The sequence below is a fragment of the Oncorhynchus tshawytscha genome, linkage group LG07 (genome assembly GCF_018296145.1).
Source record: "Oncorhynchus tshawytscha isolate Ot180627B linkage group LG07, Otsh_v2.0, whole genome shotgun sequence".
In the NCBI taxonomy this organism is placed as follows: Eukaryota; Metazoa; Chordata; class Actinopteri; order Salmoniformes; family Salmonidae; genus Oncorhynchus; species Oncorhynchus tshawytscha.
This window is the reverse complement of record NC_056435.1, coordinates 73408625-73422343: the sequence shown is the minus strand read 5'-3', so window position 1 is coordinate 73422343 and position 13719 is coordinate 73408625. Positions and strand designations below refer to the sequence as shown.

The 13719-nt window shown below is 42.7% G+C and overlaps 2 protein-coding genes across 3 annotated transcripts; both read left to right on the top strand.

Moving 5' to 3' along the window:
• The first annotated feature begins 2949 nt into the window (after positions 1-2949).
• rpp14 (ribonuclease P/MRP 14 subunit) lies at positions 2950-12279 on the top strand. 2 transcript variants are annotated; one of them, XM_042324944.1, is made up of 6 exons: positions 2950-3030; positions 3427-3545; positions 3886-3970; positions 11272-11348; positions 11963-12041; positions 12139-12279. In XM_042324944.1, the coding sequence occupies exons 2-6, from the start codon at positions 3454-3456 to the stop codon at positions 12193-12195; spliced, it is 390 nt and encodes a 129-aa protein (XP_042180878.1). In that variant the 5' UTR covers positions 2950-3030; positions 3427-3453; the 3' UTR covers positions 12196-12279. The 2 variants fall into 2 exon arrangements, with proteins under 2 accessions (XP_042180878.1, XP_042180877.1); XM_042324943.1 differs by having other exon boundaries at positions 2960-3108.
• On the top strand, positions 12263-12918 carry LOC112255101 (hydroxyacyl-thioester dehydratase type 2, mitochondrial). The gene has a single exon (XM_024428162.2). It carries the CDS (start codon positions 12263-12265, stop codon positions 12794-12796), a length of 534 nt encoding a protein of 177 aa, XP_024283930.1. The 3' UTR covers positions 12797-12918.
• Positions 12919-13719: the final 801 nt, after the last annotated feature.

Here is a 13719-nt window from a genome sequence, read left to right as displayed (position 1 = left end):
ATGTTCTGAATTCTGTCGCTGTACATTTCAAAAGTGCTAAACAAATAGTTATATTGACTCCGTCCATCCTTACGCTCATTAATGTCTTCATCAAAATCACGGATTGCCTGTTATCTGCTTGTCGTCCCCTTATGCAATAGCTCGTACATCTCAACTGGCATTAGAAACCACATTTCTTTAAACAAGTCAGCCATATCAGCAATGCTTTTTTAAAGGCATTAAATAAAGCTGAATTAACTGTTTCGCTGCCAGATAAGGCTCCACTGATAACCAGGTGTAGCGGCAGTAAGGATTCCCTTCTTGAAAAGAAAGCTCTGCCTGTTGGGACAGCTTTATGTAGGCCCTAACAGTTTGTGGGCACCGTTTGTCACCATTATAGTGCAATTAATGTATTGTTTAGTCTTGTGTTGTATAGTGTCTTTGTCTCTTTGTATTGTTTAGTATTGTGTTGTATAGTGTCTTTGCCTCTTTGTATTGTTTAGTCTTGTGTTGTATAGTGTCTTTGTCTCTTTGTATTGTTTAGTCTTGTGTTGTATAGTGTCTTTGTCTCTTTGTATTGTTTAGTATTGTGTTGTATAGTGTCTTTGCCTCTTTGTATTGTTTAGTCTTGTGTTGTATAGTGTCTTTGTCTCTTTGTATTGTTTAGTCTTGTGTTGTATAGTGTCTTTGTCCTACCAAGATTTACATGCTTAAATCGCCACTGAACTTCACTGTCATTTTCAACCTCTCCCTGACCGAGTCTGTAATACATGTTTTAAGCAGAACACCATAGTCCCTGTGCCCAAGAATACGAAGGTGACCTGCCTAAATGACTACCGACCCGTAGCACTCACGTCTGTAGCCATGAAGTGCTTTGAAAGGCTGGTCATGGGTCACATCAACACCATCATCCCAGAAACTATAGACCCACTCCAATTTGCATACTGCCCCAACAGATCCAAAGATGACACAATCTATATTGCACTCCACACTGCCCTTTCCCACCTGGACAAAAGGAACACCTATGTGAGAATGCTGTTCATTGACTACAGCTCAGCGTTCAACACCATAGTGCCCACAAAGTTCATCACTAAGCTAAGGACCCTGAGACCAAACACCTCCCTCTGCAACTGGATCCTGGACTTCCTGACGGTCCGCCCCCAGGTGGTAAGGGTAGGCAACAACACATCTGCCACGCTGATCCTCACCACTGGGGCCCCTTAGGGGCGAGTGCTCAGTCCCCTCCTGTACTCCCTGTTCACCCACAGCTGCGTGGCCAAGCACGACTCCAACACCCTCATTAAGTTTGCTGATGACACCACAGTGGTGGGCCTGATCACCAACAATGATGAGACAGCCTATAGGGAGGAGGTTAGAGACCTGGCAGTGTGGTGCCAGGACAACAACCTCTCCCTCAACGATGAGACAGCCTATAGGGAGGAGGTCAGAGATCTGGCAGTGTGGTGCCAGGACAACAACCTCTCCATCAATGTGATCAAGACAAAGGAGATGATTGTGGACTACAGGAAAAGGAGGACTGAGCATGTCCCATTCTCATCGACGGGGCTGTAGTGGAGCAGGTCGAGAGCTTCAAGTTCCTTGGTGTCCACATCACCAACGAACTATCATGGTCCAAACACACCAAAACAGTCATGAAGAGGGCACGATAACACATTTTCCTCCTCAGGAGACTGAAAACATATGGCATGGGTCCCCAGATCCTCAAAAAGTTCTACAGCTGCACCATCGAGAGCATCCTGACCGGTTGCATCACCACCTGGTATGGTAACTGCTCTGCCTACGGCCGTAAGGTGCTACAGAGGGTAGTGCGTTCGGCCGAATACATCACTGGGACCAAGCTCCCTGCCATCAAGGACCTCTACACCAGGCGGTGTCAGAGGAAGGCCCTTGAAATTGTCAAAGACTACAGTCACCCAAGTCATAGACTGTTCTCTCTGCTATGGCAAGCGGTACCGGAGCACCAAGTCTAGGTCCAAAAGACTCCTTAACAGCTTCTACCCCCAAGCTGAACAATTAATAATGTACATTGAACCCCCACCCTTTGTTTTTACACTGCTGCTACTCGCTGTTTATTATCTATGCATAGTCACTTTACCCCTACCTATATGTACAAATTACCTCGACTAACCTGTACCCCCGCACATTGACTCAGTACCGGTATCCCCTGTTTGACTTTTGCTTTCAAAAACATCTCAAACAAAACATGTCAAATTAACTATTGCTATTAAATTCTACCGTGCAAATACACTGAGCATTATAGGGAAATAATGCACGCTATAATATATAACATATAAAATATATTATATAAAAATCAGAAAGGAGTATTCAAAAACGACAATTCGTTCCGACATTTCTTGATTCATTTTTTAATTTGCATTTTTATTATGTGTGTATTTGTTTGACATTGTACTGCACTGATAGAAGCTAGTAACATAAGCATTTCGCTGCACCCGCTATGACATATGCTAAACTGCGACCAAGAAGCTTCGTTTTGTGTTAATACCTCATTGTTTCGCTAGGTGGCGACACTTGATTTTAGCAAGAGTACTCGGCGCTTCTGTTCTCGTTGGGAAAAACTCAATTGGATCACCTCGTGTCCAATGTACACTCTCTCCTCGCCTCCTTCTCAAAACCGTGCTCCTACACCTGCATTGCTTGCTGTTTGGGGTTTTAGGCTGGGTTTCTGTACAGCACTTTGATATATCAGCTGATGTAAGAAGGGCTATATAAATACATTTGATTTGATTTGAAAATCCATTGGATGAGAAAGCTTGGAAGTATAATTCACTTTAGTATATTATCTACTTCACTTGCATTGGCAATGTTAGCATATTTTTCTCCATGTCAATAAAGCCCCTTGAATTGAAAGCCCGAAGTCCCGCCCCTCTGACCTTCTTATCCAATGGGGTTTAAGAGGGAGGAGTTAATTTAAGTTCTACCACTGTTTACAAAATGTACATGTTCTGCGCATGCGTAGTTTCAGGACAAGCACGTTTTGTCAGTCGCGTTGAGTCAAGCACTTATCAACAGGCAAGTTTATTATTACAGACTTTTATAAAAAATAAAAAAGGTTAAAGTGGATTCAGCAGCAACACGTTGACGCAGTTGGTGAGTGTATAAAGTACAGTAAACGATTCTGTCATCAAGAACCAATATAATATTTCAGATATTTAGCTAGGCCCATTTCAAACCTCTGTAGCTGGCTAGTTAGCTGAGCTGCTAGCTAACGTTAGCCTCATCAGATCCAGGTTTCTGCAACAGTGAACTGCATAACGTTCAATCATTATTACCTACACGTTGCAATGCATTGAATCGCCAACTTGTATATCACCTTTGACATGTTATAGGCTAAAATACTGACTTAACGTTACATTGTCAGACCATAGTAGTTTTAACGGTACTGCTACTTTTTGTTTTGTTTTGAAGGACACCCGACGCTTGTAGCCAAATAGAATGCGGCGCGCAGACATACAGGACGAACCTGCGACTTATGAGCGACTTGTGTACAAAAACACATCCGTTTACCACTATATGAGGATCTCCCTGTAAGTGTCACCACCACTTGATCAAAGTTTTTTTCCCCATTTGATGCTAAATGTTTGTTTTTCAATTGACTTCCTGCCTCTTTCCCCGAGGCCCTATAGTTTTATCTGATCTGGTCACGTGGTCAGGAACAACTCCTTTCCCGGAGTAGAGTACACACTAGACAAACAACTGTGAGGTGACAGTGCATCGGTGTTCACAACTCACTTTCAAACTACTCTGTGCTGTGTGTGCATTTCGAACCCTGCAGTAAGGATGCACAGATTCACAAAGATTTGATTTGAACGCATCATAGTAAACACTTGTTAATTCATGACCTCTTTTGAACCCTTTCCTCCTCAGAGTGTTGGAGAATGAAAGCACCAGACTCAGTGCAGCCCAACTGAAGCAGCTCATCGTCTCTGGCCTCAGGGACCTGTATGGAGAGGTAAAGTGAAGCTAGACCGGGCTGGACCTGAACTGAAATGAAACAGAACAAATCCATATGGATTAGAGCTGGGCAATTATGGCCAGAATTATCATATCAGTCTTGATGGTATTTTTTTTGTATGTATTTGAATAACTGGGGCAGCTAGCCAAGCAGTTAAGGGCGTTGGGCCAGTAATAGAAAGGTCGCTGGTTCGAATCCCGGAGACCAAAAAAATCTTCCGATATGCCCTTGAGCAAGGGACTTAAACCTAATCGGTCATGTAAGTCGCTCTGGATAAGAGCGTCTGCTAAAGTGACTTAAATGTAAAAGTATTCAATATGCTCTGTGTAGTTCGTGACCCTGGGGTGGCAATGCATACATTATAAATGAGGCTTTCACCATTCTGATTGGTTTACACTGTTCAATCCAACTTCAAGCTAAAATGATGTATACATGTCTTTTAGGGCTGACCCCATTTTGGGCGATAGGCTGTTGGTCGAGCATATAGCTCAAATAAAAATCATGGCGTACAGGACACCAGTCTGAGTGGACTGATCCATTGTGGAGGCCGTGGGGGTAGCATGGTCCATCACTAAGACTTGCTACTGAAATTGTTGCCTATATGGTTATTACATACAGTGCCTTAGGAAAGTATTCAGACCCCTTGACTTTTTCCACATTTTGTTATGTTACAACCTTATTCTAAAACATATTAATTTATTTCCCCCCCTCAATCTTCACACAATAGTCCATAATGACAAAACAAAAACAGGTTTTTAGACATTTTTGCTAATTTATCAAAAATGTCAAACTGAAATATTACATTTACATAAGTAACCACCATTGAACTGTAGGCCGAAGAGCACATCCTGTTTCCATCTTAATACTGTAATTTTATTATATATTTTTTTACCTTTACAGTCAGGCAAGTCAGTTAAGAACAAATTCTTATTTTCAATGACGGCCTAGGAACAGTGGGATAACTGCCTTGTTCAGGGGCAGAACGACAGATTTGTACCTTGTCAGCTTGGGGGTTTGAACTTGCATCCTTCCAGTCCAACGCTCTAACCACTAGGCTACCCTTAGGCCTATATTTCAAATCTTATATGGGCTACTGTATCAGTCAACCATTCGTTCATGTCATAACACACAGCATACGAGTCATTCGGGATTTGAAATGCAATCAAGCGTTTGTTTTAAAATAACAACGGGACCCTTTGAATACACCGTTCCATGTCAGCAATGCGACTGTGTTTAGTCTTTGCTGTAACCCCCCCCCCCTTAAACTCACTGCAGACTCTGGTATTTAGTGTTTACATTGTGCCAAGTAGTCAGACACATTGTTGTAATCTAACAGCACCTGTTTGACATAATATGCACCTTCTTCCTTAACTTTTTTTCTTCATCACCAGTATTTTCCACAACTAGTCACATTTATGACAAACATCTGACTTCCCCTTTTACCTCTTGACCAATCAAACATTCCCCCTGTTTTGAGTTTATTGGCCACTTCATCTATTTTGTTGTCACGTGTTTTAGAGGTTGTTATAACCCGTTTATGATAGGCTATAGGTCAGGCCATATTGGTCACATGCATTCCATGCTTACATGTGTCACTTAAAGAGAGCAAGGGTTAAGGGAATAGGGAAGGTTTTTCCTAAACGAATGAGGGATTTCAGAACTCTAAAGGTCAGAAATGATTTTTGCAGGTTCAGCAACACGTAAAAAATAATAATTATATAGATATAATTAAATTTTTTATATATATATGATATATATATGATAGCGAGTGACTGACTAGCGCCCGTTGTCTCTCTCTCCTCCCTGCTGTAGCGACCACCACAGAACATCAACAGTGTTTATCGCTGACAGTCAGTCACTCGCTATCATATATATATAGTTTTTAACGGAGTGCGGCAAGTCTGGGCCCTGCACAATCAAATAAATTGTAGTCGTGCTCCCTCAGGGTAGAAAAAACTTGCGCTGAATAATAGTTTGTGTTGAGTAGCGGCGAATAAACTATCAAAATAAAGTTGTACACTCCATCTATAATCAATGCATTTACCAACGTTTTGGGGCACAGTGATGCTGACCTGTTGGAAAATACCCATTAAATTGTTGGGAAATTATACATGGAGGAGTGCAACTTCCTTTATTTTGATAGTTTTTAATTATTTAATCAAACAGTACACTTAAAGCGTAATACGAGCTCAGTGCATATAGTTGATTTGATTCAAACACAGGATGTCTATATATGAAGAAATACAAGTTAACATTTTGACGAATTGATTGGTCGAAACAACAGATGACTCTCGGTCAACCAATAATTTATTTTAGTCAGGGACAACCCAATTTGTATTTTTTTAATTTTCTGCACTTTTGTTATAATTTCCACACTGCCACGACAGGCTGGATGATATTGGCAAAACATCTAGGCCTAGTTAATTTAATATTGTAATTCTATAGTGGGCAGAACCTTCAATACATTGTGGTTTGTCATGATAATGAATGAATAAGCCAGAGAGGAAATGTTGACAGGGTAGGAACCAAAGTGTTGGTCAGTGTTTCCGGGTATTTTATTAGGATCCCCATTAGCAGGAGCTACTCTTCCTGGGGACCATACAAAACATTACACAATGCAGAAGATTAATAGACAAAAACAGCTCAAGGACAGAACATCAACAGGTGACCCTAATTTAAAGATTGCATTAAACATTCTCTTGCTTCATGTAGCTAACTAGCTAACATATTCATACTTTGCCTATTCCAACAGTATTTAGAAGATACCGTTGCACAAACAACATGCTGATCTAGGCCGACACCAGCACTGGCACCAGGCTGTATTAGCTAGCTAGAATCTTAGTACATTTCGCTAGCTAGCTAGCTAGCCAACTAACTAGCGATATAGCATTAGCGGCTAACAAGATTTATTTTAGCCACAACTTAGTATGAAAAGACAAATTAGCTGACGGTAAGATACAGAATCTAGTAGTGTAAATGTATAATGCTTGGTGGAAAGCAGCATGTCACCAATATGTTGTTGCATCTGTCTGACCATGCCGACAGAGAGAACCACAAGAAAGTGCTTGTGACTCCGCGGTCTAACAACTAGTGATGGGAAACCGAGGCTTTCTGAAGGCTTCGGTGCTTACACCAAATTGTGCCGTAACTTCATTATCTGTTCACAGTGCACATTGGTGACATCTGCTGGTCAGCAATATATCAGCGCACGATTATCAGATAAATATAATTTTCTCCCCATCTGTTTTCTTAAACTCCGTAGCGGAGCAGAAAGTTGTTGGCTTTAGGAGCCTATCATTAATTAGTTGGAATCTCAGGTTCTCATCTTACACCATTCTTCCCTTTTGCCTTCAAGTTTAGTCTATAATAAAAAACTGAATCTATGGCAATATTTAGGATGCTTAAGACAAAAGCTTATACTAAATAAAACAAGTTATTTGAACAACACTGCAGAAAGTGTGGTTTCGCATAACAATTTTCAAAACAGTGTGCCTACAACAGGATTCGACCTCATACCCTCATGACTCTGAATGTCCCATAGAATAGGGAACTATCTGCTAAGCTACCGGCCATGTGAAACATTATGTACAACATTTAGAATATATTTGTAATCACGGTGTCCAGTAGAGGTCAGTGTTTTGAAAGCAGCTCGGAATCGAAGAGAGCACCGGAAACAACGGCAAAATAAGTTGGGTCTATCATTTTGCAACACACGGTCTGAAACAGGACGTGATCAAACGAAGCTTCCCGACATCGTTGATGACGTTGTCCTGACAAAGTGATACAAGCATCGGCACACTGCTTAGAAATTTGCTGCTTACCGATTTCGACACATGCCTCGGGGCTCCGGTATCAAACGTATCGTCACTACGAACAACTGCTCTCTCCTTGAGTGACGGGGAGCAGGGCTTGGAGTGGCAGGCGGCATGCAGGAGATATACGGTATACCAGCCAGCCCAAATATCGATCCAGGTTAAAGTAAACACTTCCAAACACAAATACACACAGCAGCAAAGGACCTTGTGAAGATGCTGGAGGAAACAGGTACAAAAATATCTATATCCACAGAAAAACTAGTTCTATATCGACATTAACCTGAAAGGCTGCTCAGCAAGGAAGAAGCCACTGCTCCAGGAGGGACTGGTGCACTTCACAAAATAGATGGCATCATGAGAAAGGAAATTTATGTGGATATATTGAAGCAACATCTCAAGACATCAGTCAGGAAGTTAAAGCTTGGTCGCAAATGGGTCTTCCAAATGGACAATGACCCAAGCATACTTCCAATGTTGTGCCAAAATGGCTTAAGGACAACAAAGTCAAGGTATTGGAGTGGCCATCACAAAGCCCTGACCTTAATCCTATAGAAAATTTGCAGGCAGAACTGAAAAAGCGTGTGCGAGCAAGGAGGCCTACAAACCTGACTCAGTTACACCAGCTCTGTCAGGAGGAATGGGCCAAAATTCACCCAACTTATTGTGGGAAGCTTGTGGAAGGCTACCCAAAACGTTTGATCCAAGTTGAACAATTTAAAGTCAATGCTACCAAATACTAATTGAGTGTATGTAAACTTCTGACCCACTGGGAATGTGATGCAAGAAATAAAATCTGAAATAAATCATTCTCTCCTATTATTCTGGCATTTCACATTCTTAAAATGAAGTGGCGATCCTAACTTACCTAAAACAGGGATCCGTTCACCCACCCCGCGTCTCACAAAGACACGGCGGTTGGAACCAAAAATCTCCAATTTGGTCCATGTCCATTGCTCGTGTTTCTTGGCCCAAGCAAGTCTCTTCTTATTATTGGTGTCCTTTAGTAGTGGTTTCTTTGCCGCAATTTGACCATGAAGGCCTGATTCACACAGTCTCCTATGAACAGTTGATGTTGAAATGTGTCTGTTACTTGAACTTTGTGAAGCATTTATTTGGGCTGCAATTTCTGAGGCTGGTAACTCTACTGAACTTATTCTCTGCAGCAGAGGTAACTCTGGGTCTTCCTTTCCTGTGGCGGTCCTCATGAGAGCCAGCTTCATCATAGCGCTTGATGGTTTTTGCGACTGCACATGAAGAAAAGTTCAAAGTTCTTCACATTTTCTGGATTTACTGACCTTCATGTCTTAAGTAATGATGGACTGTTGTTTCTCTTTGCTTATTTGAGCTGTTCTTGCCATAATATGGACTTGGTATTTTACCAAATAGGGTTATCTTCTGTATACCACCCCTACCTTGTCACAACACAACTGATTGGCTCAAACACATTAAGAAGGAAAAGAATAACACAAATGAACTTAAGAAGGCACACCTGTTAATTGAAATGTATTCCAGGTGACTACCTCATGAAGCTGGTTGAGAGAATGCCAAGTGTGCAAAGCTGTCATCAAGGCAAAGGGTGGCTACTTTGAAGAATCTCAAATGTAAAATATATTTTGATTTGTTTAACACTTATTTTGGTTACTACATGATTCCATATGTGTTATTTCATAGTGTTGATGTCTTCACTATTATTCTACAATGTAGAAAATAGTCCAAATAAAGAAAAACCCTTGAATGAGTAGGTGTTCTATAACTTTGGACCGGTAGTGTAATGTATTGAATGTCGTTGATATAAGTGTAAATGTATAGAGTGTTGTAATGTACTGTATGTTGTTGATATAGATGTAATATACTAAATGTTGATAGATGTTGTACAGAGTGCCTCTCAGTACTCTGTATTCCTCATGTCAAGGGAATTGTGGTTTTTCTTCACATTACATTGCTATTTGCAGCACTTTGTATTTGTTGCTATCTTCCGTTTCCATTGATTTAAGAGTTGTTAATGTCCCATTCCAGTCTCTCACACTGGACACTTAATCCTTGTTCGCATTTAGCCTGGGGGTGGGGTTATTTCTAGTTGATTAGCCTGGGGGTGGGGTTAGTTCTAGTTGATTAGCCTGGGGGTGGGGTTATTTCTAGTTGATTAGCCTGGGGGTGGGGTTAGTTCTAGTTGATTAGCCTGGGGGTGGGGTTATTTCTAGTTGATTAGCCTGGGGGTGGGGTTATTTCTAGTTGATTAGCCTGGGGGTGGGGTTAGTTCTAGTTGATTAGCCTGGGGGTGGGGTTATTTCTAGTTGATTAGCCTGGGGGTGGGGTTAGTTCTAGTTGATTAGCCTGGGGGTGGGGTTATTTCTAGTTGATTAGCCTGGGGGTGGGGTTATTTCTAGTTGATTAGCCTGGGGGTGGGGTTATTTCTAGTTGATTAGCCTGGGGTTGGGGTTAGTTCTAGTTGATTAGCCTGGGGTTGGGGTTAGTTCTAGTTGATTCGCCTGGGGTTGGGGTTAGTTCTAGTTGATTCGCCTGGGGTTGGGGTTAGTTCTAGTTGATTTGCCTGGGGTTGGGGTTAGTTCTAGTTGATTAGCCTGGGGTTGGGGTTAGTTCTAGTTGATTAGCCTGGGGTTGGGGTTAGTTCTAGTTGATTAGCCTGGGGTTGGGGTTAGTTCTAGTTGATTCGCCTGAGGTTGGGGTTAGTTCTAGTTGATTCGCCTGGGGTTGGGGTTAGTTCTAGTTGATTTGCCTGAGGTTGGGGTTAGTTCTAGTTGATTTGCCTGGGGTTGGGGTTAGTTCTAGTTGATTAGCCTGGGGTTGGGGTTAGTTCTAGTTGATTAGCCTGGGGTGGGGTCATTTCTAGTTGATTGGGGTGGGGTCATTTCTAGTTGATTAGCCTGGGGGTGGGGTCATTTCTAGATGATTGGGGTGGGGTCATTTCTAGATGATTGGGGTGGGGTCATTTCTAGATGATTGGGGTGGGGTCATTTCTAGTTGATTGGGGTGGGGTCATTTCTAGTTGATTGGCCTGGGGTCATTTCTAGTTGATTGGCCTGGGGGTGGGGTCATTTCTAGTTGATTGGCCTGGGGGTGGGGTTATTTATATCCAGTTATCCCCGGGGGTGGGGTTATTTATATCCAGTTATCCTCTGGGGGTGGGGTTATTTATATCCAGTTATCCTCTGGGGGTGGGGTTATTTATATCCAGTTATCCCCGGGGGTGGGGTTATTTATATCCAGTTATCCCCTGGGGGTGGGGTTATTTATATCCAGTTATCCCCTGGGGTGGGGTTATTTATATCCGGTTATCCCCTGGGGGTGGGGTTATTTATATCCAGTTATCCCCTGGGGGTGGGGTTATTTATATCCAGTTATCCCCTGGGGGTGGGGTTATTTATATCCAGTTATCCTCGGGGGGGTGGGGTTATTTCTATTCAAGCTCACTTTGGAATTCCCTAAGTATAGTGATTGGTCAACTTCTGTCCTCTGTTTTAGGTTGGAGGTGCCTTCCCTTTTGATCTGTTGAAGTTTGATGAGAGCACACTAACAGGCGTGCTCCGTGTGTACAACAGGTAACTAACTGGCCATATACATTTACCTCCGCATGCAAGTCTTGGGCAATATTCTGCAGGCTGACCCCGGTAGTCAGTTGAACAGTGTTTCCTCTGACATGTTGGTGCGGCTGGCTTCCGGGTTAAGCAGGCGGGTGTTAAGGTGGACGCATGACTCCACCTTCGCCTCCCGAGCCTGTTACGTAGTTGCAGTGATGAGACGAGATCAAAATTCGGGGAGAAAATACAAAAAATAAATCTAAATAATCTATAGGAGGGTAGCTCTTCAGGAACAGGGTTGGAGTTAACCTATAGGAGGGTAGCTCTCCAGGAACAGGGTTGGAGTTAACCTATGAGGGTAGCTCTCCAGGAACAGGGTTGGAGTTAACCTATAGGAGGGTAGCTCTCCAGGAACAGGGTTGGAGTTAACCTATAGGAGGGTAGCTCTCCAGGAACAGGGTTGGAGTTAACCTATAGGAGGGTAGCTCTCCAGGAACAGGGTTGGAGTTAACCTATAGGAGGGTAGCTCTCCAGGAACAGGGTTGGAGTTAACCTATAGGAGGGTAGCTCTCCAGGAACAGGGTTGGAGATTCCTTCTTTAGAGGATGTGACTGGGTCTGTTTTGTTTCTTTCAGTGGTCTGGTGAAGTTGTGGAGTGCCCTGACACTGTTGGGATTCTATCAGAATGAACTGTGCTTTTTCAGAGTTACTCAGGTAAACTACTGACTGCCTATTAATTTGAATTGACCAAACCCTGCTGCGTAATGTAAACATCTGTATCAAAACTAAACCCCCTCCTCCCCCCTCCTAGGTATCACCTTTCCTGTTAACTCTGTCTGGGAATAGTCGTGAGCTGGAGCTGGACTGAGCAAAGCTGTTGGTTCTTGAATCAACACAGTGACCCATAACACTGTGAAGACAAAACAATACCTAGAATGAACTTCATTTTCAGAAATGTCTTTAGTAAACAACATTTGTGCTCTAATTTCAACTATGCAGCTCTTAACTGCATTCAAAGGGCCAGGGGCCCCCTGCCGTTGGTTACATTATCCCAGCCACGTCACCTCCATGTCGGGGAGCGGGCCTCTCTCACCAAGGCCTTCAGCGCCAGGGATGTGGCGGTCTTCGCCGAGCTCACCGGGGACGTAAACCCCATTCACCTGGACCCGACCTATGCCAAGACCACGTCATTCGAGACGCCCATCGTCCACGGCGTGCTGATAAACGGACTGATCTCGGCCATTCTGGGGACCAAGATGCCGGGGAGCGGCTGTATCTTCCTGTACCAGGAAATCAGGTTCCCGGCGCCTCTGTACATCGGGGAGGAGGTTCTGGCTGAAGCCGAGGTGAAGAAGATCAAGATGTCCTTCGCCTTCATCGCAGTGACCTGCTCCGTCAAAGATAAAGTGGTCATGGAGGGGGAGGTCATGATCATGATGCCAGAGGATCAGCAACCAAGGGCGCGATGAGGATGATGATGATGACAGTTGGAGGGAATATTGTAGCCTCAAATCCAGTCCGTTTGTGCTAACATTCCACCCCTTCTCTGTTTGGCATAACAAGGAGTAGAATGTTAGCACAAACAGACTGGATTTGAAGCTAGTTGGTGGATATATTGTAGTATCAAATCCAGTCCGTTTGTGCTAACATTCTACTCCTTGTTATGCCAAACAGAGAAGGGGTGGAATGTTAGCACAAACGGACTGGATTTGAAGCTAGTTGGTGGATATATTGTAGTCTCTCTTGACATGACAAACTTGAGCTAACGTGCGATTTGGTTCTGGCGGCAGGGATTTAAAATATGTTGTACTGCAAACCTGTACTTTTGTTTAACTGGCTTTTTGGAGATCCTTTTATGTTTGTATGGCTTGAGTACCTGTGTGATAGACAATCTATCCGTCTCACACCCCTCTAGGAACAGCTCAAAGGTAGTGTCTGTTGTGGGACTACCTCCGAAGCATCTTCTGACAAATGCCTGCTAAATCAGTGGCACTGGAATGATCCTTGTTTTGCTCATAATTTTCAAATAAGTGTTACATGGTCTTGTGCTCTTGTATTACAAATAATTGCGTACAATGTTCTTAGGTTAAATGATGATTTATTGAATTTGAGGCAACCTTTGTTTGATCAAAGATCCTTCTTAGCTGTTTTGTAAATAAATTACATAATTAAAGACCTAGGTCAATGTATATAGGCACATCTGAATTCCAAATAAATGTCAACTAAGCATTTTCAAGGTTGCCTACTATGCATGTTGTATTGTTTTAGTGATAAATATAAACACAATTATAGTGAATAATCACACATGGACATACAGTTCATAGATCTTTCAAACCCAATTGTTGTACTTATTTGAAATGTATTTCCTAATCCGATTACCAAATGTATGGCC

Bases quoted from the DNA above. Each gene is read 5' to 3' on its own strand.
- rpp14 (XM_042324944.1), top strand. From the start codon at position 3,454: ATGCGGCGCGCAGACATACAGGACGAACCTGCGACTTATGAGCGACTT. The intron at 3,971-11,271 runs GTAAAGTGAAGC...CCTCTGTTTTAG, and splicing joins TCAGGGACCTGTATGGAGAG to GTTGGAGGTGCCTTCCCTTT. The intron at 11,349-11,962 runs GTAACTAACTGG...TGTTTCTTTCAG, and splicing joins GTGCTCCGTGTGTACAACAG to TGGTCTGGTGAAGTTGTGGA.
- LOC112255101 (XM_024428162.2), top strand. From the start codon at position 12,263: ATGAACTTCATTTTCAGAAATGTCTTTAGTAAACAACATTTGTGCTCT.